This window comes from Cygnus olor, chromosome 2, assembly GCF_009769625.2.
Source record: "Cygnus olor isolate bCygOlo1 chromosome 2, bCygOlo1.pri.v2, whole genome shotgun sequence".
Taxonomy (NCBI): domain Eukaryota; kingdom Metazoa; phylum Chordata; class Aves; order Anseriformes; family Anatidae; genus Cygnus; species Cygnus olor.
Window position 1 is genome coordinate 10,005,293 of NC_049170.1, and position 25,506 is coordinate 10,030,798.

General features: G+C 43.6%; 1 protein-coding gene across 1 annotated transcript in view; it reads right to left on the minus strand.

Annotated features, from left to right (window-relative positions):
* The window catches only part of PTPRN2 (protein tyrosine phosphatase receptor type N2), a 647,833-nt gene that overhangs the window by 80,196 nt on the left and 542,131 nt on the right, over nucleotides 1-25,506 (minus strand). Inside the window, 2 exon segments of the mRNA XM_040547991.1 lie at nucleotides 2,547-2,741; nucleotides 21,664-21,876. Coding sequence (XP_040403925.1) covers nucleotides 2,547-2,741; nucleotides 21,664-21,876 — 408 coding nt within the window.

A 25,506-nucleotide genomic window follows, 5' to 3' on the forward strand; every position in this document is an offset into this window, starting at 1 on the left:
CTTTTTTACTGCTGAAGTTCAACAAGCTACTGTGTCTCCAGAGGGAGAGAAATTCAGGCAAATAAATATTACAGATACATGCATTTATTTTTGAGGAAAACATAAATTGGGTCGGCTCTCCGGTTTCAGTGTGACCCACAGTGAAACAAAACATGAGCAATTCTGATCAAGTCCAATCATCTGCCCTAGTGCTGTAGCTGCATGATGCTGATCTTCCCATGTAAACCTAGCTTAGCTTCGCCTTCATCAAATCTTGATTTTATGGTTTAACTACTTCCCTTAAGTAAACAACCCCACTGCCTGCCTGACCCTCCTATTATGCTTGCCCTGATATCCAAGCTAAATGCAGCCTGTCGACTCTAACCCATATTTTCTTCCTAATTGTATCATCTGTGTCCATTAAGAACAATTTTTCCCCATCCCATATTTCAAAGCACAATACGCAGACTCCCCTGAATCACTGATTTTTGTTTGTTCACTTTAGACTAAACAAATTAACTATTTTTATTCTCTCTGTGTGGTTTGTACTCTCAAGACACTACAGTGTTTCTTTTACCCTTCACTGAACCCCCACCACCTAAGATATAACATATGCTGTTAGATCGCTAACATATGTATGAGTTCATTCAGGGTTAAATAGGATTGACTGAATTATGGACACTGAACACCATAACAGTGATCTTGTCCAACCTCATCCTTTTCTAAAGTTTATTTGCAGACATAAGAAAAAATTATTTCTTGCAATTTTGCAGAAATTTACGAATCTAGAATAAGTGGTTCCCATATGCAAATTTCTCTCCTTTAAACTTGATATTAGGATTTTTTTTTTTTTATTTAAAGATTTTTCCTAATAATATAATCAAAAATAAATTTGCTCAATTTAAAGTAGTAGGAATTGTTTGGAAATATCAGATGCGTATTTCCATCTATATAGGAAATTTTGCTTTTATTTCCATAGAAATATACTGCCTTAGAACCTTACCACAGGAATTTGTATTTATTTTCAGGACAATTAGAGTACTTTTTTTCTCAAGCATTTCAGTTAACTATGAAGTGAAAATCAAGTTAATTTTATACTAGTTAGGCAATAGTGGGACAGTAGAAACTGTGACATGATTTTCTGCCATGGCTGCTCCCCTTCCAAACCACACTTGTGTATCAGTGTTTAACACAATATTTAATTAAGTCTTTGGGGGGAAAAGACTGGGCAAGGGAAGAAGTATTTACTCAGGATGACACACTGGTATGAAGAGTCTGGTTTTCAAACCTGTCCTGCTTTTGCTCAGTTTTATAGCTGACCTGACCAAGGCTGAAGAAGGTCAGTAATGTGGCTGGAGTCAAATTAGCTCTTTGGGTTTTACCTGCCTTCATTCCATTTTCCATTAGGTGAGGTGGCTTAAAAGAACTCAGAGTATCTGAGAAAACTGTACTCCCAAAAATAAATCCAGAAAAAGAGAAAGAAGTTGAAAAACTATGACCCAAAAGTATGGCATCACGGAGAGAACCTTCCTTCTCAGAAATAGCACTTGTAAATCTTCAGAATTGCATAAATACAACAGGGAAGTTTCCAAAAGCATGGCAATGCTACCAACTGGAATGGGTGCTTACATGAGGTCAGTACTACTAATAAATAGCAGAAATCAAACATAGGAAGCAAAATAACACCTTATTATCTTCACCATCACCTAGCTTCTTCTCAGCCAATTTCAATGTACCCTGCAAAGACACCAACTAATTAAAGGAAGAGGAAAATAAGGCACAAAAACCCAGGGGGTTGCTCCCCAGCTCTCCCAGCAGGACGCTACCAGTGACAGAGAGACAGAATCAAACAGCAAGTCCCAACCACTAGACTCTGTCCTGGGCTGCTAACACTGTTGCATACATACACACAGATCTTCACATGTCCATCTTCTACACTAATACCAATTGCAAGTCATGTTTGGAAGTAACCCAAGTTTTCCCATGCAGACTCCACTAATAGAAGATATTTGTATCATTTCAAATATAAAAGAGATACAGCTTAGAAGAAATCCTGATAAAGATAACTAAATTCAGGCTAGTCTCAAAATTCAGGTCCCTCTCCGTTCAAATGGTAATGAAAAAAAATGTTCCGTATTGCTAATATTCTGTTGCATTCTCAGCTCAGATACCTCTACACAATAACAACACACAAGAAAAAGAGGCAAGCTGATCAGAAATTCAGCAGTTTTCTTCAGTTGTCCAAGCTGAGTTAAACATAAATTAATAGCACAAAAGGACAAAGCGTGACTTATCTTTTTTAAAGCAAGCACACAAAAAATTTGTATGTCTGAGATAAAAGAATATTCCCCAGAGAGAAAAATAAACAATATAATGAGAAAGAAATGGAAATAAAAATCCTCTTAGTTTTAATTATACAAGGCTAAGCTTACCAGTGAAGCTCAGGAACGCTTCTGATGTGTGAACAGACAGCTTCCGTTCCTTTAAAAGTTAACTCTTGCCAAAAGCTGAGCAGGCATCTCGCATTCTGACAACATTGCACGTGCCGTGAAGAAAAAACACCTTACCAAGATCATGTGGCCGGTGGAGATGTCCATGTTGGACTGGACAGGCTCCTCGCACCAGGACGAGGTGCTGCTGCGGGCCGAGGGGCTGGGAACGGGCCCATCGCTAAATTGTGAAGAAACGCTATTGATTCGAGAGGCGTGCAGCGGCTCCGGGCGATCAGATGTCTTCACTGCCATGCGCTGACGGCATAGCTCCTAGAGAGAGAAAGGAAGAAACAACCTACAGTTCAGAGTAATTACAGGATACACTCTACTGAAGACATATGATTTACAATATGTTTCCAGGGCTGGAAGTGTTTTCCCCCTCACCGCAGTGATTTTTGGGAGGCTGTCTGTTCTGTTCTGCACATCTACAAAGATTAAATACTCAATGAAATTACTACATGCTGGCTCTCCTAACCTTTCAAAAGTTTAATTACGACTGTGTGCCTATTGCCTTTCATGATAACAAAAAAATAATATTCTGGAGCTTGACTTTCCCAACAGATCTCCCTTTTTCCCCTACCACCGCCCTGCGATCAGCGCAGCAACTTTTGAACTGTGCAACCTACTGAAGTTAATGGGGTTGCACAGGAGTAATCGAGAGCACTGCTTGGCCTGGAATATGCATACTCAGCAAGCTCAAGGCAACTGAATTGATGTGCCCTCCACTATAAATTCTAGTTGATAGATGCATCATTTCTCTTCATTAAAATAGCAAACTCACAACGCTTCCTCCCTGATGTGGGGCAGAGAGGATGAAGAATGACGTTAATGAAGAATAAAAACAGAAATCTGTCATTGTATTGTTTAAGCAGCTTTGGCAAAGGGAGAAAATTCAAGCTATCACACACTCTAATGCAAGCCATGTAAAAACACCAAAATGGATTGCACTGTGAATATATATTTTCACTTGTGCCCATGCATAGAATTCATGTAAAAATACAGAATTCTGGTTATGTAACGCAAAAGCCTACTGGTAAAAGCAACTCTCTACAGTACAAAATTCTGACTAATGGGATAAACAGACCCACAGTTACGCTGTGATTGTTATAATGCTCTTAGAATCACTTATGTGTGGTAAAATCTCAGAGACTATAATAAAATTATCATTTTTAACATATGTCTATTGTCCATGAGAGACACTTGGCTGCCTGTGTTGCACAGCAAGAGAGGCTAGTCCATGGGATCTGGACATATTGCACACGCGGTGTGGCTGCACATTTGTCTCGGATTACTCATTCTGCACAGACGAGTCCTAAGAGTGCAGCCTCTTGCCTCAGGCTAACAAAATAATACAGTCTGAAGAATTCATACTGTTGAAATGCTGGGGCCTTTGTTTTCTTATTGACTGATAATACAGTTACAGCCCAAGTGCCATCAGTAGGATGATCTAAAGAACTCCATATATCAACTGCAATAAAATATTTTTTTCATATGGGAGTTAGAAATGTAACTTTAGGAGTATGTATTTTTTTTTGACCTTGCAAACTTTAGGACATTGAAGAGGGATCCTAATTCATTCAGTAGCAAGCATTGAGACTTCTCTTGCCTCAATGTGGCAATGATTAAAGACCCATCCAAACATTTTCCATCTGTCTGCCTTTTACCAGAGCTTTTGTTTGATTTGCCATTAGAGGTGCTTATGTAGAAGTTTTCTGTATTTATAAAATGTAGGGTTTTTTCCTCACTTCCACTTGAATGTTTTCTGTCACTTGGTACCTTAGTTTCTTAGTTACGTATCAACTTTATTTATTTTAGGCCAAATATTAGAAAACAAAACCAGCAACAACGAACCTTGAATATAGGGCCAAAGAAAAAAATCTCTCCTCCTTTTTTATGAAGGATCACACACGTCATCAGAAAAGACAGCAATAGTACAGAATGGCTATTGCTAACCTTGGAATGACCTTGCGGTAGTGTAATTTCAAATCCCTACTTTTAGCAGATTTTGGGAAAAGCATAACAGTGCGGAAACTTTTTAGACAGAAAAATAAATCTGCAGAAAACCAAAAAGCTGTTCACATGTTTAGATACCAGCCATTCTCAGAGGTAATAGTTTACTGGACTAGACAAAACTATAAAAAGTAAAAGGTATAAAAATATGTAGTCTATCACACAACTGCTGAAAGGATGTCTCTTCTGGCTAGCATGCCATGTGGCGTAAATATGAATTTGTCTTATTCTAATAGACATCCTGCCACTTGACTCACCCCAACTCTCTACTAACAATAGCATTTGTACTCAGACAGGATCTTTGTTTTTAAGTTGATCTGTTCCTGCTGCTCATATCCTGCCCCAAGTCATAATCCTCTGCTTTTACAAGTGGTTGCTGTGGAAAGGATTACAGACCTCTGCTAACAAAAAAGAATCAGGAACAAGTGAACTCTGAGAAATTAGTATTAGCAAATGTAAGTTGTAAAAGAAGTAATATTATAACCAACTGGTTCTAGATTAGATTAACCTCCAACTAAAAATGCTTTGGACAAATTATTTAATATGCTACTAAGAAAATTTGTTTTCAAGCCACAGTTTAACATTAATGGTCCTCATGAAGGATGGTAAGGTTGAGAAACATGACAAATACAAGTTTAAAGAAAAAATTAACTTTATCTCAGATATCAACGTATTTCTTTCCTGACATATATACAACCAGAACAATTATTCCCAGAACTGTTGTAACTGTCAAATACCTTAAACAAAGCAAGCACGTCACTGTACACCGCCAGAAAAATGTTTAATGTAAACAGGAAGGTCACATCAGAGTTGCAGCAAAAACACCACTGAGTTTCTTGATTGGTGTTTTAAATCACCAAGACAATGGGTTTTTCCCTGCCTGTAAACAGATTTTTTTCTTTAATTAATCTCTAGATTGGTCTAATGGCCCTTGGCACCTCTTCCTTCCCCCAGTCCCAGCCAGCCCAGGCTGAGGAACCTGGCTGTCCCCACGTGCTAGGGACACCTACAGCTTTATCAAAGCCACCCCTCTGCTAAGCCTGACCATCTTGCCCCCTCTTGGGGTTTTTCATGTAGCTCCATCTACACCGCCATCTACAAAAGCTTCAACACGTTTTGTTTTGAGGGTCCAAATGGATTCGTTCAGGACACATGGACTAGGGATGTCCAACTTAGGGCAGGTATGTATCTAAATGTGGGATTTGGGTTTGTTTCATCCCTGAGGCAGGCTGCTCTGGCCCTCTCCTGTGAAAGGTGTTGGGAGTAGTGGGTTCTCAACACATGGAATGTTTCTCAACTGGTGCTCTCAGGAAACACTATCCCTGGGCACTTACTGAGGTGGGACCATTTCACAGGCATGCAAAGCCCTGAGTGGTTAAAACTCTCAGTACTACCTGTTATCTGTTCACCTCTCTGCACGCTCAGGTATGCTCTACCTTTTCTCCAAAATCTTTACTCTCATAAGCATTTAGCAAAACAGCCATCTACCAAACCACAGTTAGAGTTCAGACTTGACTAAAATGTCAAAGCTGCAAACTGCATGAATGACACAAACAGACGTATTTCTGTATTGTCTCAGCACATGCACCATTAAAAATATTTTCTAAGAAAGAATTCAGTTCACTGCTGCACTTCTATATTTAGCAGAGTGGCTGAGGCTATTTCTGCCATATAGCAACTCTGTAATGTCTAGCCTTTGTTTGTATATAGTTCGGGTGCCATTCTTCATTTAAAAACATCATTTACACCTAAAAAAGCAATCATAATGCATACAGTGAAATATGAAGAAATGATCCTCCTGACCCTTCAGGCTATGATCTAATGGATGGGTTGGACGTAAACATTTATTTAAAAGGTAATTTGAAGTTTACGACATTATTTCCCATCACATGGGAATCGCTATCATACTGAGGCACTTACTCTGTTTTTTATTTCCCAACATTTATTATCAAACTTATGTGGCAGTCACATGCAATATATAATGGAAAAGTAATATCGCTGTGTGACAAAAACTGCCATAACCAAGATAAATATTCTGTAAATAATGTCCAGTTAAATGAGTTCAAAGTACAGCACAATGATCATCTGTAAAGAGCTTTTTATTTGAAACATAATTGATAACCTTAAACAAACCATAAACAGTATTCTCAGAAAAACCCTGGACCTCTTCCAACGAGGTTTTAAAGTGTTTCTAATACTTGGTTGTCCTCACAGAGATACAGAGAAGCACAAAGCAGCAATTATTTCCTAAGGTACAAGAAATGGATTTTCAGATCCATACAGTCCACTTGTGAATGAACCACATCACGGCATAAATGTAGTTTACCCAAATTGAATGAAGGGCATCAATAGAGTTGTTGTGCTTAATGGACAACAACTCATGGACAGACAGCCAGTCTTACCATGCTGCTTTGTTAGATGGGGTCTCTGAACCTGAAGAGAAAAGTAAGAAACTCTCCTCTCAACCAAGGAGGCCTTGTGCCTCTTCAGAAATGAACCCCACAGTCACCTCACTATGGTTTACTGAAATATTTGTTTTGGTAGAGAAAACCCTGTATAAACCCTGGTAGGGAGTAAGAGGATAGGAGAGTCTGACATTAAAACCAGTCTGAATGGTCAGTATTGAATCATTTCTCCCGTATTCAGTTTCTACAGGAGCAGAGCTTTGAACCCTGCTAGAGAAGATACTGCAGAAGGCCTCAGGAAAGGAGTCCCCATGCATGAGAGGTGGCTGCTGTCAGGCCAGCACAGACTGGTGAAGGACTCGCTCCTGTTGGCTGGGGACAAAGCCTCCCATGAGTGGCTCTGTTGATGGTGCGCAGGGTAAAAATGTCTCCCACACCGATAAAACCCTACACAACTGCACGACACCATCATTATCTCACCCAGGAAAAATAAAAGCATTATATCCACCATCTCTTGCTACTATTTGCAAAAGTGGAATTTAAGGCAAAAAGCAGCCACCTCAAGGCAGCACATCACAGGCAAAGGACATACACTGGGCATCCCAGTTAAGGGACAGCCAACGTGCACCTCTGTGTTATGTTCATTCCTCGTAAAGATGAGCCACTCCACCCCCAAGCTGCCTGGAATTAGGATACTGCTGTTCATTAAAATACCTATTTCATGCAATAATCTTTAGGTAGCCCTAGTCCAGCCACCAACCGTGACACGTGCATTGTTCACATCCAGCTGGTACCAGGTGTACTACAAATGAAAATTTTCAGTCCAAAGTAAATGAAAGTAGCTTCCTACCTAAAATACAGTTGTCCTTCCCCAGTTACAGTCACCTCAGACTTGCTCAACAAGAACCTGGGATCTGAGGGAAATTTCAACTTTCTAGTTTATTTATACATATATATATACACACACAATTTCATTACTATATATTCATGAGTCTTTTTTTTTTTTTTAAACTGAGTCCCCGACTTACATAATTCCAAAAATAAAGTTGAAGAAATAGGCCTGACATTTCCAGTCTTTTCAAAATCTTTTGCTTAACAAATTCAAATGGAAATCACCTGACCTAGTCCAGAAACAACAGTGGCACAATTATTTTCAGAATTTAAAAAATGTAAGAAAGAATAAACACTTCCATAGTATAGTTATTAAAAAAATGCAGAGACATTAAGCCAAGAAAAATGCTGTTTATTAAAACTGGTAGATGAGCGTACACAAAGCCCTTTCAACTTGACCTGCCTAATGTTCTAGCAGAAACAAGTAACAAATGTACAGAAACCCTGTATTTAATTTACATGTGAAACAAAATTGTTTTGCAGAAGTTTAAAATTAAAAATGCTAAGTATTAATTCTAAAAGATTCTTGGCTATACTTTGTAACAAAATAAAGAAAACTAAGAATATACATAACCTTTTATAAGCCAGGTGTGGAAAATAAAAAAGATCTTTAAGAATTCAATTCTTCTCGCTTTCAATACGTTTAAGTGAATATTAATCTTTCCTTTCCTTTAAATTAAGGATGTATCATTCACTGGATGAGGTGAAGTCTGCACTTACAGCATGGAGTTACACATTTTGCGATAGATGCAGTCATAATGCAGTGAGATTTAAAAAATGAAAAAATAAAGTAAGCTCATTTTTTTTAAACAAACGAATCTAGGACTACAAACATCATTACTCTCTAACCAAATTTGCTTAGTGTTACTACAGGGTGAAGCTAAAGTCATTTGGCTGCCTTTGTTTTGCTTTTGCATACTTAATATGCTTGCAGGTGTTATAAATTTAACTTTAACTTATTTACTGTGTTTGTAGCTTTGGGGATAATTACAGCTTTATTACCATTTATTTTTGAGTTATTGAAACATACTTTCAAGCTTTAGTTTCATTTTAACATGCTTTTTGTCCAGCAATAAAGGAGCTATTTATGTGTGGAATATTTACACGCATTTGCTGTCACTGCCAGAAAAGGCAACTACTGAGATCAGCTCGCCTTCAAGAAAGGAACAGAGGGACATAATGGAAAAATGTTTGTAAGTCATATTTTGAGAGATCACACCTCTGCCACAGCATCAAACGTAGCATTCCATAGCCACACTCCATTCACTTTGTATTTATGCAGGCATGTATGTGATAGATCCCGGAGGGTGGGGGCAGAAATAATTAGACCACAGAATGTATATATTTGATTGTCAGTATAGACTTGCTCTGCACTGTTCAATTTACTACCCATACTCTCGTACCGCACCACTAACCATACATCTTGAGCCCCAGAGTAGGACTTTTGCTTTGTTTTGATTTTAAGAGACCTAAAATGCAGGGATGGTGTTTCTCTTTGAAAACACTGCAGTCAAACACCCATTTTCCTAACAAAACCCCAATTTTGATTATGACTTCTGAAATTAAAAAGTTGCAATTTTTTATTTTTTTTTTAGCATTCCAAGTGTTTCCTGGTCGGAACTCACGTAATTATCATTCTCCTTTCATCACAAAAAAAGGAGAAAAGAAAAAGAAAGTAAAGGCCATGTGGGAGGGGAAAGGCAAAGAAAACATGGTTATCCTCAGACGGAAAATGACTCTTCCTTCATTTTTGTATATTTATTTCTTCTTTTTAAATTCAAGCATTTGCACTGTCTGATCCCACCGAATCAAAACAAACAGCCGTATTCCATCCCGGTCTTGAGCACAGCTCTAGAGGTCCAGCAGACATGAACATTTCTGATTTGCACACAACCAGAGACACTGATTAAGTGATACAGTTTAAGGAAAATATTCTTATTTTAATTCTTTCAGTGACTCTCATCAATGAGGTGGACATCTAAACAGCCAGCTGGTTACTCAGTAAGGAGGACATGGCAGCATAGGTCGGATGATATTGCCCTGAAATAGAGGTAGCGTTTCCTCTGCTGCCCACACCAGGAAAGCACAAGCTTCTTTGCAGGCAATACTGCTTGCCAGGGGATCAGGACAATTTCAAGACCGCGTTTGGGTGACTGTGCTGTGGATTTTCATCCTATACATTAGAAGAGAGCACTCTAAGTGGGCCTGCATGAGCAAGACAGCTTCCACCTTTGGTTTCTGAAAGAGGGAAGAGTTTCATCAAACTGGCTTAACGTGAGGGTAGTGTAAAGGACTTCACAGACAGAAGATAAAAAGAAAAAAAAAAAGGAATATATTTTTTGGTGGTTTCAACTAAAGCTGGTGCCTGAATTGCATTTCCCACCTTGCAAGTGGGGTTGCAAATAGTGTATCAAAAGTGAATGGTAAGTGTGAAGCGAGGAGAGGAAAGACAGGTTAAGGAGTAACTAGGACATTGAGAAATCAGAGTTCAGCCCTCAGTTCTGCTAAGAAACTTGAATGTAGGGTCCAGATATGAGCATCCCCGCTGGAGCAGTCCTGTATCCATAGTAATCTGCAAAATTGGCCTTACAACCAGCACAACTGTCCCTTTATGTGTAAAACACACATCACCTTTGCCATGCTTTGTTCTTCTTAACTAACTCCAATGCCTGCTGACGTGGCCCCAGCTGCTGCGTAATATGAATTTGGACAGTAAATTCATCGCTAGCACAGGGAGAGCCACACAGCACAGTATGGTTCACAAATAAACAGTATTAATGACTGAATTAACCTGCAAGGCCATGCAGAACCACGTGCAAATTTCTCACATATTCTGACTTTGCCTCACACCCCCGAAGCTGGACCAGCCTCCAGCAGATGCCCCTGCTCTGTAAGAGAACCGCCACGAATGTTTCCTTTTCCACTCTCAGCGTTTATAGTTGCCTGGGGCCCAAAGCAGGCAAAAAATGCAGTCCCCAGCCAGCTGTAGTTTCTCAAGAAAAATATACATTAAGGCTATGAAGTCCACTATTTTATTGTCTTGCAGGACTGAAAATGGGAGACCATTTCTGGCAGAAGTGAGAATTCCCAGCTCGCCGGCAGAACTCAGCATCCCCGTCAAGCTCGGAAAGAAACAAACATACAGCCACAACTTTATGTCTAAAAATGCTGTTTTACCCCATTCCAAGGATTATTATTGCTTCTCCTAAAGTCTGTGTAACTGCATTCCTGGTAACAGAGGCACTAAAACCAAGAAGAGAAATACAAAAAGAAGTCCTAAAAGCTTCTAAAAAGCTCAAATCCTTTTTATCATGGAAGGAGGCTACACACAGCAGACATGATGCTGGGATGAGGAAGTATTTATCAAAGATGGCCATCAGCGACATTTGTTTTTCATAACATCATCTATCATGACAGTTGAAGGTGCCAGTCATTACCCTCTCCTGACATGAAAACTAACGTCATTCCTTTCCACCCATTCACCACTGAAAACAAAAGTGAAATCACAGTTTAGCTCTGCTAGGAATAACAAATGCAAATTTTGTGAACAAGGAAACAGCAGGGAAGAAAGGAATATATAAAGCACAGCATTGCTAGTAAGTTAGAGATGTTATTAGGAGCTGAAAACTTGGTAGTACATTGAAACCCTCCTAAATTCTAAAAAAAAAAATAATAAAAAAAATATGTATGAGCTCTATCATATCTCTGAGCACAGACATTCTTTCTATCACACACAGCAAAAGCCTTCAAGGATTAAAAATGTTGGTCAATATTTCTACACATCCACTTCATTAGCATTACAGGAGATACCGGAAAAAGTGAGAGGGATTTTGTACTCAGATCTGAGTACTGATGTTCAGAGATACAGGGAGACCTCCCATTCAGAGAAAGCAGCAATAGCACCAAGAGGTTTTATGCATTTAGCATCACTAAATCACTAGTCTTTGCCCTAGTGTTATGCAGAACTGAGAGTAAGAGTTTCACTTTTTCTTCAGCTCCTCATCTTATACACATTTTACTTTTCTACTGTGCCATTTTGATACTGTTTTATATGAAAAAGCCTGTCTTTTCAGTCTCTCTTTGTATGAGTTTTCCCCGCCATTAATCATTCTTGTCACCTTTTCCTCTCTCCCTCTATTTCTGCAGCGCTCCTTCTGAGACGGAGTGACCAGCACCTGCAGAAGCCTCAATCATTGATTTTCACTTAATTAACTTCTAAGGTCTTCAAACAAGCAAACAAAATTATTAGTCAACAATGCTTGGAAAGCCACTGGGTTGATCCAAACCTTCAAAAACAAGTTCAAATTTGGAACAGGTTGGTAGGCAACCCTCCTACATATTTTAATTCCACACACAAGAGCTTTCCAGTGAGGTTAATCAGGAATTGCAGTTCTTTATTTCACTCTGTTGGGTGACAGTGTACGGACTTCACACACTCCCATTCCCATTTTACTATATATATTATTTCCCCAGAGTACAGGAGAGATGCTATGTGACATAATTTCACTATATCACATGAAATGACATTTGTAGATTGCTCTTGGTCCCGAAACTATATTCAGTTTCAACACATCAGTCCTCCTACCCTTTGTGGATGGCCAGCCACTGGCACCTTCTGCTATGTTCCACTGCAATGAAACCTCCCCCAGCAGATCCCCCCTTTTCACTCAGAATCAGGCATTTTCCCTTCACAGTGAGCCAGGATGAAGTCCAGCTGAGAAGCTGGAAAAAGGCAAAATCCAAGTTTTGGTTACCCACGCTGTCAAAAAAGCAGCGGCATACTGATTTTTTCCTTCTCATCTTTCCCTCACTCTTCTATTCATAGTTAGTAGAAAAGATCAATATTTCTCTGACGTGAATATTCTCCCTGATACATTTTGGAAGATTAGTAGGATGTTCAAACCAGCCTAGTAGAAAATAGGTAGGGTTGGTAGTTACGGCTCTGCTGCTGCTCACTTCAAACCAAGTATTTCAGCTGTTGTCAGACAGCCTGACCAAGGAAGAGCTTTCCTGCCTGTATGAAATGAATAAATCTCCAAGTTAGGTGACATTCGATGTTTAACCAGCCAAGGTAAGCATGTAAACCCAATGCTGAAAGTGAGTTTTATCATGTTAATGATGAGCTGTCCATGCTTTGCAGGACAAGAGTAGCCACTTCTGAGATCTACATGCTGCTGCACACAGTTCTGCGAAGCAGCAACACTCCTATGTAGAATGAAAAAGCAGGAATCATCAAGAAGCCTGCAACTGAGTTAGCTAGATGTGAAGACAGAGAAATAAAAACTGCGCAGAACATGAATAGGATTTTATCCATCTGAAATATTAAAAATTTAACAAACTATTTCCCTGATCAAAATCTCTTCTTGTTCAGAATGCTGGCATCCCAAGCAAACATCAATAAAACATCACTGATGTGTCCTGCAGAAAATCTAGAAACTGGACAGGAAGGCTTAGAGAAAACCTAATGCATTTTCCCCTTTGGTCAAGCCACCTACACTAAATTTGATTTTCTCTGATTCAAAAGCAGTTCCCTCCCATCCTCCCCCAAAATTAATTTTGTTTCTTTGAAAGATTTCACTTCTAGACACACTCTCTTACAGCCTCTCTTCTTTAATCTTGGCTTAGTTATTTTCTAAAAATGCAGGTGATGAACACAGGCTCTACACGCTGCAGGCTGAGAACTTGAACTGTATTATGCACAACTGCAGGAACACCCAAGCAGTGGCATTCACTGCTGCTGTGACAGTTCAGGACCTGTAATAGCAAAAATCACAGCACAAAGAAGTCAGATGAGTTGTCTCCGTCCCTTAAACTAGGGAGCATTTAGAGCTCAGTTGTGCCTGTAAATGTAGGGAAAGCATCTGCGGTAGGAGATCCTCATCTCCCGAGCTTTGCCCCTGCTGAGAGGAACGAGATGAGGCCTCCTGTCCAGCCAGAACAGACCAAACCACATCCTCCTTCCACCTCCAGCTCCTGGCAGCTCTGCACAACGCCCACCCATGGGTGCCTCTGCTTCCACACATCCCACAAGGTCACCACCTCACCCGGCCTCTTTGGGAAGACCGGGACAATTGCATGACCCCAGGAAAGCTCCAGCCTACTCTACCCAAACTCCTTCTCTTACGGTTCACATCACAACAAAACCAGCAAAAATGTCACAGCCCACCCAGAATATTTGGCTTTGCAACATTCGCTTCCCTCCAAGAGCTGCACAAGCAGGCTAGAGGCCGAGAGGAAAGCTGAGGATGTGACCCCTACTTCTGCCCCTCTGTCCCATCCAGCAGCCAAGTCTGCATTGCTTACCAAGGAAAAAACTCAGGTGGCCATGGTCAGCTTCGAATCCTTCACAAAGGCTGAGTACAAACACACGGAGTAGAGAGGACAAAAGATTCCCCACTTCCCTGTGTGAGATCGATGTGCAGAATGAACAGAAGCAGTAAGAAGAACGCCTTTTTTTGCACCCTCAGGCTTCATAGAACACATTGCAACCTGTTCCTGCTCCCAGGCAGGGGGATCCTACAAGACCTGACAAACATCACCTGCAACAGTTGCTCATGTAGGCAAAATTAACCTCTGCTCTCTTCCAGGGAACACGACCCCAGTACGAGATTTATTCTGCAAAATAAAAACCTTCCCAGTTAAAAGCTTTTAAAAATACCTTTTTTTTTTTTAACCTTTTTTTTTTTCCTTCCAGCATAGCACTTGGAGGGAATAATAGGAAAGGCTCAGAAAGCCAGATCACAGTGTTAGCTGCTGAGTGTTGAGAGAGTACACAACAGACAAATGTGTCATATATGAAACACGATAACATAGCTGCTCAAAAAAATAAATAAATCTGAAAACAGAAAAAAGGGCAGGAGTATGTTGGAAAGACAGGCCTGATTATCCTCTGCATAACATCAGAAAAAATGCCACTGAAGACACTACAGTTATTCCAGAAAGAAATCAGGACACTTGAGATGATGTACTGCCTGGGACTGCAGATCAAATACTCTCCAGCCCATTAGGCAAGGCTGTGGTTATCTTTGGCTTCTCTCAAAGGTCCAGGCCCTGGGACATAATCGATTTACGGGAGGGAGACAATCCATTGTGCAAACCCAGCCCTGTGGCGTGCCCAGGAGCAGCGCAGGGGCTCTGCAGCAGGGGCTGGGTGCTCGGGGCTCACGGCTGGTAAAGCAGTAATAAAACTCACCCTCTAAACGGGCTGGCCACAGCCAAACTATTCAGAAGACTGCCCAGCAAATGGATATACGTCTTTTTCTTGGCCTGTGCTAACTGTGTGCAAGAGATTGTTTGGGAGAAAGCTGGGTGGCTTGGCCTGAAGCCATGCCAGGGCAGTTTGAGCAATTTACCGATTTAATTTACCAGGCGAGATGCAGCCTGCCAGGCCAGAGCACCTCCAGCACATTTTCTAAGAAAGGCCTGCTTGGGTAAGGACTCTGAATTTCCCAGTAATTAAAAATGAGTCACTAACTTCATTTCCCTTCTAACTATTCATTTTTCTTTACACTTTCCTACATCTAAAATACCCCAATTTATATACACCGTGAGATGCATGGAGCCTTTCTTTTCTTGCTCCACAAAACACCAAGCCCTTTTTTCCTTTAGACAGGGAAAAATGAAGCAAGTGTGGCAAGGGGAGAGGCTGACCATCACCTGCTCTCAGCTACTTCATGCTGTCTCTGTGCAAACCAACAGCTGACTGCTTGATAAAGATGGATTGCATCCTTCAAACCTAAACCCACATGGCACCTCCTCACCCATGCCCTTCCAGGAGTTGTGTGTGTACCCATTTTCCTTTCAAAAAAACCCCTCTCTCTCCACCTGCCCAGTCTAAGGAAAAGAGTATTTTAGCAAAAGAAGTGTTGCTGCACTGCCCCTGCTGCAGCACCTGGCTGGGACAAGCCCCCTTCTCTGGCATGCAGTTGCTGACAAAAGTCGTATTCCTCAATATATTCTTTGGTTATATTCTTCTCCTTCTTGGAAGACAGCTATTTGTAATGAGCACCAGAAACATCTTCCACACAGAGGAAGGGATTCCTTGCATCTCCCTGCTGCTGGGAGCTTAACATCCTTAAAAAAGTTAGTAAGGCAGTTAGATCCGCATCCATACACCTCTCATTTTGCCTCTTTGTGCTTTGGCTGTCCACCATCTGACACCAATAAAATATTTAAACAAAAGGTAAACTCTCTTCTTGCCACCTTTAAACACTTTCCAACTCTTTTTTCTCCCTCATTACTGCTACGTATGGTTTCTGTGTAAAGTATTTGGGAGATTGTAAAAACTGTCTCACCTTAAAGTCCAATGCTTTATGTAACATTACATGTAATACATTTGCAGGTTATTGAGAATTTATTTTAAGACCAAATTCTAATTAAATTGTTCACATAATACACAGTAAGCAGCCTTAAATGGACAAGAACAGCTCTTCTGATACATATACCTCCCATGTTTTATTGCAGACAATTAGTGTTAGTGCTGTCACTACACAGTCACGTGAGATGACTTTTTTTTTTTCTCTTTTAATAAGGACAGGAAAGGATTAAAAATGTTTTATGCCCCTTGTTTTCCCAGAAGAAAACACAAACAAGCCCTTCACAGCATTCAGCCTTAGGGCAAAATTTTCATCTAACCAAAATCCTTACTAAATGTATTCCTTACTGACATGTTTACTAAATACTCATGTATTGAATGCTTCAATCCTCAGTGATAGTTTTTTTTGCTGAAGTGTAGTGAGGATCCTTGAAAAGGAAGCAGTTTTACATAGATATGAGGTTCTGCTTTAGGGCACTGACCATCCCCAGTTTGCCAGCTTACTTTGCTCTCAGTCCTGATGTTAATTTGAATATTACCGAGAACTTGAGAAATAGCAGCTCATTTTTCCTTTTTTTTTTCCATTTCACTTAGTTCACAAAATTCAATTTTCCAAGGAGTTGATATATAATATTGCTCTAATGTTAAGATCTAATACAATAATAACATGTTTGCTTACGAAAGTCAGTCTAGAGTCTAAAACCTGAAGCCATATTAGATGCAATGAATTATCTGTATTTAAATACACCAAAAAGGCATGATGGCTAAGTAGAGATTCTTTCTGCTGGAGCCTTTAAAAATATTTGTAGCAAAATCCCTATTGTAACTGCTGTGAATACTGTTTGCTTAAAGTCTCTGTCTAACCAAAAATACCAGCAGGATCAAATCTTTAAATGCACAGAGAAGTTTTTAGTGCCTTTGAATCCAGAAGGATCATGTAATTAATAAGATCGAATTTGACAAAGGAGTATGTAATTTATATATAATGTAATACATGTAATAATATAGAATTTAACATATAATTTACAATTATATGCCTGCCAAATCAAGTTATTTGAACAAGTTTTAAAACAGCAGATGATGTAACCCAGCTGCATTGACGGTGCACGGCTCATGTAACCTTGAATACCTCAAGCAGCTGCAGAAGGACTTCATTGTAAACTGTTTGGTCTTTGCCCCCTCGCTTTCTAAAGGAAGTTCTTTTGGCTGAGATCAAGGAAAATTAAAAAGCACATTATTGACATAAAATATTAACAGGGAGGCTCTCTGAAGCCAGCTTCAACGCATTTCAACTTTTGCCTTTAAATTCCATTATGGCCAACATTTTGCAGAGCATTAGCAGTGATGCAGAAGATTGTGCTCACAGGAAAGTTCTGCAACTCGACATATAAAATATGCTGATGATTTAACATCTTGCACAACCCAGCACTCTCCACACAGGGGTCAAAAGCCAGGGTTCAGCTGGACTCACAAATACATCACCCTGAATCCAACGGAGCATCTCTAAATAGCAGCAGCCGCTAATATACACTCATTACGTTAATAAATTGCTCGCTAATGGGAGCGGTGACAAGTAAGATGTGCACTTAGTGGCCCCGCTCGCAGCCTGCCCCCCATGTCTGAATGCCCGTTTTTCTCTGGGTGATGTTCGAAAGGCTTCAAAGTGCGGGAGGAAAATCTGCTCGGCGCTGTGAAATAAATCAAAGAGGCTCTGCTGAAAATTCTTAAAACGCTTCTGCCCTAATCTCCTGGACCAGAGAGGGGACTAGTAGCATACTAAACTTGCTTTTCAGAGAAGATCAAAGCGACATGAGCAACAATTAAAAACACGAGCGTAGGTGTGCGCATGTGCACAGGCACAGACAGGGCGGCTCGATCCTCTTTTTAGTCATCCACGAACACTGACTTATCTAATCATTACACATGTGATTTGAAAGGACAGGAGACGTGTTTAAAAGGTACACAAAAAGTGTCCGCCTTTGTGTAAGCTGTGTTTCATGCACACGTAGTGTTTTACGAGATACACCGCTGCCATTCATTCTGAAAAGCTCCTTAGCCACAGTCTAATTAAACCAGGCTATAATTTGCCATTTGCTTAGCGATTCAAAGATAAATGAAGTTGCAGTTGTGTATCTATCCTTCCTAATGTTATTCTTCAAATAGGGTTAGTCTTGCAGACCTTATTTTAATGCTTTCAAAGCCAGCTGCTTGCCTTGGGAAAACCTCCAAAGAAACCTCCAGACTTCAACTCAACCACTTCCATCAGTCTCGCTCCACCTGCCCGGTTAGCGAAGGCACCCTGGCATTTCATTTGACCGCTTCAACTTTTAAGTGGTATTGGCCATTCCGCCTAAGCCTGGTCTGCCTCTACACCAAAAACCCTTGTGCTGGTAGGTAGGTGCTCTCGCACAAGAAACGCTTGGACAGTGACGTGGGGTGACGCTGGACATCTCCGTGGCGCAGGCGCAGGGTCCCTGGTGCAGGAGCTGGCAGGGACCTGGTGCAGAGCAGCAGTTTGGGCTGGCTCCCAGCTCTCACCAGTAGCATCTTAGGAGACTTAGCAGTCAACCTGCTATTTCCCTGACAATACAATTTGTCTGTTTTCCCCTTTTCAATCTGGTCTTTCACTGTGTAAACTGCAAGGAAAAAAAAAACGAAAACAAACAAACAAAACAACAACAACAAAAAACAACCAACCAAAAAAAAACAACACAGCCAAACAGCTGTGGGAAAAACCTCCTCCAAGTTCACAGGGTGAGGAAGGAACGAGTAAAACCCCGAGTGAACTCTCCTGGCTGAACTGGGTTAGGATGAAAAATGTCTCGGCTAAATCTTGAAAATTTAGGTCAGTCATGTTTATGTGAAGATATAAACCACTGACATTTTGAGAAGCACGTGAACCAACTTGATGTTTCAGTGCTCTCTCTGAATCACACTGGGCCACTAGGCCCTTTTATACCAACCAATTTCTACCCTCCCCCCCTTCAAATTAAAAAAAAATAAATCTGAATTGTCACTTAAGCTGTAACCAGCAATATATTGGAGTATCACACTTTAAAGTCTAGTGTCAGCAGCTGCTGAAATATTTCATATTTTTAAAATATACCGAGTTAACTGAGTAGATACTTGCAAAGCCTTTAACTGATACAGAAGAGAACCAAGTAGGTGCAATTTCCAAAGCTATCTGTTTTTTTTCTTTCCCCATATGAACACAGGTCACATTATAGCCCTATGAATATCAGAGAAGATGAGGAAAAGGATAATTGATGCTTTTCTGAGACCTAATTGATGTTATCCAAAACATGCACCACACCAGATACCCATTACATTTAAATCACAGCTCAGCATACGGTGATGTTGACTATGTGAACAGGGCTCAGTCCCAATTTCTCTTCAAATCCACGTGAATAGTTTATTATATACAAAATGAGGCCCAGTGATTCATTTTGATAAAACGCTACTTAGCAGCATCGAAACTGCTCAAGTATTTTGTCTGCCTGTACTGGGGCCTCCTACTGCTGCCATTGAAACAAATGGCAAAATTCCCATCTACTTCCATGGGAGGAGAGCCAGGCCCTTAGAAACCTTTGTATTTAAGGAAAAACATTTTTCCTCCTCCTCATGACCACAGTTCTCCTGAAAAACCAATGGAAATGTTTAAGAAGTCAGGTGGTTAGGACTGGGCCCAAAGGTCAGGAACAAAGAATATTAAAGCAGTCCTGCTCTGGGAACACTGAGCATCCTCAAAACATCGCCTGTTTTGGTTTTCAAACAGAAAATTACACTCTTAGATCTAAGGAGGGAGATTTTAAAATATATATAAATCCGGGAAGAAGAAATGAAGCACACATTTCATTTAGCGTCTGGATTACAGATTCTTATTAAACAAACCAGAGCTCATTATAAAATCAATATCAACTTAACCACTATACTCCCCAGAGAAACGGCAAAAAAGGTCACTCCAAGAAATTCAAACAATTTTCCTGCTGGAAGGGCACGATTTTAATTACAGATACTATTAATTAGAGCTGTCACTAGGACGATTGTCCTGTTAATTATCACAAATTCACGTTCAAGTGTGATTTTGGAACCTGGAGGGCTTTTTTTTTTTTTAAATTAAGAACTCTTGTATTCATGTTTAATGAAAAAAAAAGACTACCTATTACTTGTGCAGTTTGAATAAGTCAACAGCAAGTTCCCTATTAAAAACAAAAATATTTATGGCGATGGTCTACTCGGCCAACAAAACTAACCTGACAAACTGCTGGTTTATTCACACTTTGTCCTGTAGGACACTCCATTTTTCCCCTGGAAACACCTTTGATCTCACTTACTTGCTTTGGAATTCATTAAATTGAAAGATTTAAAGGAGATTTGAAGATTAAAGTAGATTTGAAGATTTAAAGTAATTCAAAGATTTTTATTTTTATTTTTTACAGCAAGAATTCCATTTAAACTGAAAAGCGAAACCATCCCTGAGGATGCTAATTGTTATGGAAACATTTGTATTTACCATTCGTTACTAAAACCTCCCCGAACTATGTAGAGGCACTGAACACGCTCAATTTTGACCCAGGAGAGGTCCAGACACAAACTTCGCAAGGAAATACGAGTTTCTTCCCATATGACTCCCTGCTGCCGATTTGAATCTATCTGAGCCCCAGAATACCGAAAGGCTGTAAGGTCTGATGCTGAGCAGGGCGAGAAGGTAGTACAAAACTTGACAGAAAAGTGCCATTAGCGGGACCCTATCGGTGCAGCGCAGACATGGATACTCCAGCAACGATGTTTACACATTCTCGAATTCTTTTTCTAGCCACACTCCAAATATTTTGGGAAAGCTGAGCAGGGCTGTGTGGCACGGGACCACAACACATGCACCGCCTCACCACCGCACATCCCAGACCGGTACCTAAAGCAAACTTCAGGAAGCTGCAGCCTCTCTCTCCACCCCATACTTTTGAAACCGAAAGAGAAACCCTGAGGTTCCTGATTTATTTCAGCAGACCTCAGCGCAGCGCTCCCGCACTACTGGGGCACAGCTGCTACCATTGTTCTCCTGGAAACGGCCCCGCTTTACCTCCCCATCTATCAGCATTAGGTTTCATTTTATCTGAATAATGGCAGAAGGTGGCAACAGATCGGGTCAAAGGCTCTTTTCATATCAGACCCCGAAGAAGTCGATTACTCAAAAAGAGAGACATCTTCAGATAACCGTGCAATCCATTCCTCATAAACGGTAAAGATTTTTCGTTATTAATAGTGGCAGGGGTGACAGATTATGGATATTAGTGTTATTTTTTCAGAGAATTCCAGTGGCGAGAGCTTTTTCTTTTTTTTTCTCCTTTTAATGTTTCTAATTAGTCACAAATTTACAGCAACCACCAGAACAGCCGAGATTAATCCCCGGCAGTAAGAACCCGGTCCAGTGAATCTGCAGGGATATTCACGGGACAAAGGGGAGGCTGGGGAGGGGGGGGGGGCGCAGCGTGGAAAACAAAACAAACCCGACCGAGAGAGGGGTCCGGGGAGGAGGAGGAGGAGGAAGAAGAGGAGGAAGGCTGCTGCTTACCTGATAAGCAGCGGTGGCGTCGGAGCCGGCGTCTGCCCCCAGGGCCGAGAGCTTCTCCTTGAGGCGGTGGTGGGCGCGGTGCCGGAGGCAGTAGACGACCCCCGACGCCGCCAGGACCCCGGCGATGCAGGCGAGGGAGAGGAGGGTGAGGAGGAAGAACTTGCCGGACTCTGCCTCTTCCCCGCGCTGCGGGAGCGGCGGGACGTGGCTCTTCTGCAGGGGAGGAGAGAGAGGCAGCGCCTGAGTGGCGAGGAGGCGGGGGGGGGGGGGGGGCCGTCGGGGGAAGCCCCCGGCAGCGCCAACTTTCCGCCGGGGATGGAGCCGAGGGGACGGGCAGGGACAGCATCGCTTGTCCTTCCCCTCCTTCCCCCCCCCTTGTCCCTTCCCGTCCCCTCCCGCGGTATTTAAGCAGCGACAGGCGGGGGGGGGGGGGGGGGGGGGGCGCGTTGGATGCGCACAAAGCCCCCAGCCCCAGGCCCCCCCCCCCCCCCAGCCCCGCAGGCTGAGAGGGGGCAACGAAGGAAAATCACATTTTTTCTTTTTCCTACAGTGAAAAATAAAACACGAAAACACACACAATAAAAGAAGTAGGTGGCGGTCCTTCCTTTTGTCTGGTGTAGAAGGAAAAGGATAAAAAAAAAAAAAAGCCCGATAGTTCCAAACTCCTCTGGATTACTATTATTTTTTTTGCAGCAATAGGAGAGGATCCTTCTCGTGCATTTCACTTGTCTCCATGCGCTAAAAAGTTGTACGATAATTTCCCCTCATTAGCTTCATTATAAGCTATATTAGCAACAATTAAAAACGCAACATGAAAATGAAAAGACCAGGCGCGCAAATTGCAGCAAGACTCATTTGGCCCGCGTTCCCCCTCTCACAATTACCGGGGAAATGAATTGAAAAGCACGCCCCTGCCTCAGTCCTGGTTGCTACAAGATGAGAACAATTAGCAAACTCCTTTCCACCACCTCATTTCGCGTGGTAACAAAATGGATTTTTCCCCATGAATGCCTAGCCGGCCTATTCATTATCTCTCCTCTATTAGTAATTTTCTGCTCCGCATTCAGCTAGCCAGCTCTTAATTTCCTCCTGTCTTGCAGTGTACACAGTGGCTCTTATGTCAGGCCCGGTCCATTTTTATCTTGTAATCATAAAGGCCACCAAAGCAATTATCGCCGGTCTTGACTGTAAAAGCTTGTCATTAATTAGCCTCCTTGCCTTCAGTGCCGCGGATTAGCCGGGGCTGAGGCTGAGTTAATGGCAACGCGGGGTTCAGGCAGCCCTCCCGGCTTCCCTCGCTGCCCGAGCCCAGCGCAGGAGGGCGGCCGCCTTCGGCAGCCCCCGGGCGGCGGGGGGCGGGAGCGGGGCTCGACGGGGCGAGGCGAGGGTTTGCGCAGCGCCCCCCCCCCAATCCCGGATCCGCCGCCTCTCCGCCCCCCTCCCCACCCCGTAACGGCCCCTCCTCCAAATCCCAACAGCCTCCAGGAGGATGGGGCTGCCCCCCCCCGGCCCTTCCCCAGCCCCCGTCGTTCCCGTCCCGGGGGGCTCCGGGGTGTGGGGGCACCTCCTTGTGTGTGTCCCCCCTTTCAACCATCACCGGCACCTGCCCCGGCCCCCCGGCCCTGGGTTGCGGGAAAGGGGGCTCGCAAACAGCCGGGCGGGGGGTGGGGGGGCACCACCGACGGCAGCAGCCGCCGCTTTCGGCCCCGGGGGCCCGGGGAGGTGAAGGGCCGCCGCGCTTTGCCATTAGCATTTCGGTGAAAGGCCGCCGTCCCCTCGGGGCCAGGGGTCGCGATCTGCATCTCAATAGGCAGCCCCCGCAAAAAAAAAAAAAAAAAAGTGCCGGAGCCCCCCCCCCCCCCGACGGCTGCGCCCCGGGACGTTAATCCGCCTCGGCGCTGTGTTTGGCCTCCCATCAGCGAGGCGGGGGGGTTGCTAAACCCCAGCCCCGGCCCCCCGCGGTGCCCACGACCCTCCCCGGACCCCCCCTTTACCCTCCCCTACGCCCCCAGCCCCGGGGGCACTCCCCGCCCCCCCCTCCCCGGGCCGCTCCACCCCCGCTCCCCCGGCGCAGGGGGGGGCGAGGAGGAGGCTGGGGGGCACCGCTCCCGGCTCCCCCCCTTCCTCTGCCGCCCGCCCCCCCCCCCCCCCCCCCCCCCACCCGGCGGATTTTAACGATTCTCCTTCCCCCGTCGCCGTGTGAAAGAGCCTCGCAAACGCCAAGGGGGGAAAGGGCTGCGCGAGGGAAACAATGCGAAGGACGGGAGCGAGGTGCTGTCAAGCGCCCTGGGTAAACACGGGGGGAGAGAAAGAGCGTGCTTCGCCTTCTCCTGCCGTAGTTATAGTGATCCGGGATGCTGCTCGCCAGCTCGGCCACGCACTTTTTCCCCGCAGAGCCGGGCTGCGGGGGGCGGCTGGCCCCGGGACAAAGGCGCTGGTAGGGACCCGCACGGCCCCAGCGCCCCGCTGAGAGCCAGAAATTGGGGGAAGAGCTCGAAACCTGCCCGGGGGGAGGGGGGAGGGGGCTGCAGGGGGGTCTTTAGCCTCGTTCACACAACGTCGGGAGGCATTTTGCACGGGGAGCCCACGTAGCCGTGTCCCTAGTGCCGAGGCAGGCGAGGGCTTGCAAAAATAAAACTTAATAATAATACTATATAAAAAAAAAACACGTTTGGGGGATTGACCCCCCCGGGAAGGACCCGGAGAAGCAGCCCCCGCATCCCCGCCCCGTCGGGGGCTCGGCCGTGGGGCCGCCCGCCCTGCTCCCTGCTGCCGTCGGGGCGCGGAGGTTCACCCTCTCCCCTCCCTGCCGCCGGGGGTCGGTGCTTAGGGTCCCCCACACACGGGGGGATCGGGGCAGCCCTGCTCCCCGATCCCGCTCCGCCGTCGGGTCCCGCTCCGGCACCGGGCGTGGGGCTGCAGCGACGTCCGCCGCCCCCCCCCCGCGACGGGTCCCGACGGTAGAAACGGCCCCCACTGCTCCCAGGTCAGCCCGATAAACCCGTTGCCCCCTCACCCGGTTTGTGTCCGACCAAGCCTGAAACTCTGAAAGGGGTAAAAATGAACCGCGGCGGCTCGATGCAAGCTCCCTCCCTCAGTCCCTCCCTCCCCCTCCCAGGCAGGAGCAGAGATTTCCGCACCTCGCCTGAACGTCGGATTCCTCCCTGCAATAAGGCCCCAGCCTGAAACGGAGCCCAGGGTTAATTAGAGGCGTCCTGTCAGACTTGACTCGAAATTGAAAGAAAAATGTTTAAATATTTATGAATTTGACATTTACAGTCGGATGTCTTTTAAGGCAGAACACCTCTCCCTGCGCTCGTCCAGGCTGCCATGGTGTGTGTGCCTGGGGTGGAAGGGGAACAATAGCTGTTGCATAACAAGAAAAACAAATCACCTTCCCCCCCCCCCAAGGCTTAACAAATAAATAGACCACATAAATTACACGTAATTAAATATTAAATGCAGCTCCATGTAGCTATGCGTTTTCTCAACTTTATGTAACAGCATATATTGACATCCCCCTGAAAGATTGCCGTTTTGGAAAAACGGGTAGCACCACAGAGTCCCGGGAAGGGAAAACAGCTAATTCCTAATCGGATGGCTTAGGAAGTGACTCTGAATATGCAGGCTTTGGAGATTCAGCGAGGCTTTGCTTCCTTTCAAACAGCCCGGTCCACACTTAAATGCTCGAAGGCAAAGCTTCACCCTGCCTCAGCCCAACATCACACCTACCACTTCCACCCAACAGTGCTTGCTTGAGCTACACCGCACCTCTGAGGTTGTTCTGTTGTTGCTGTTGTTCAAGAGGGGAAAAAAAAAATGCATGGGATCTGATCTCACGGA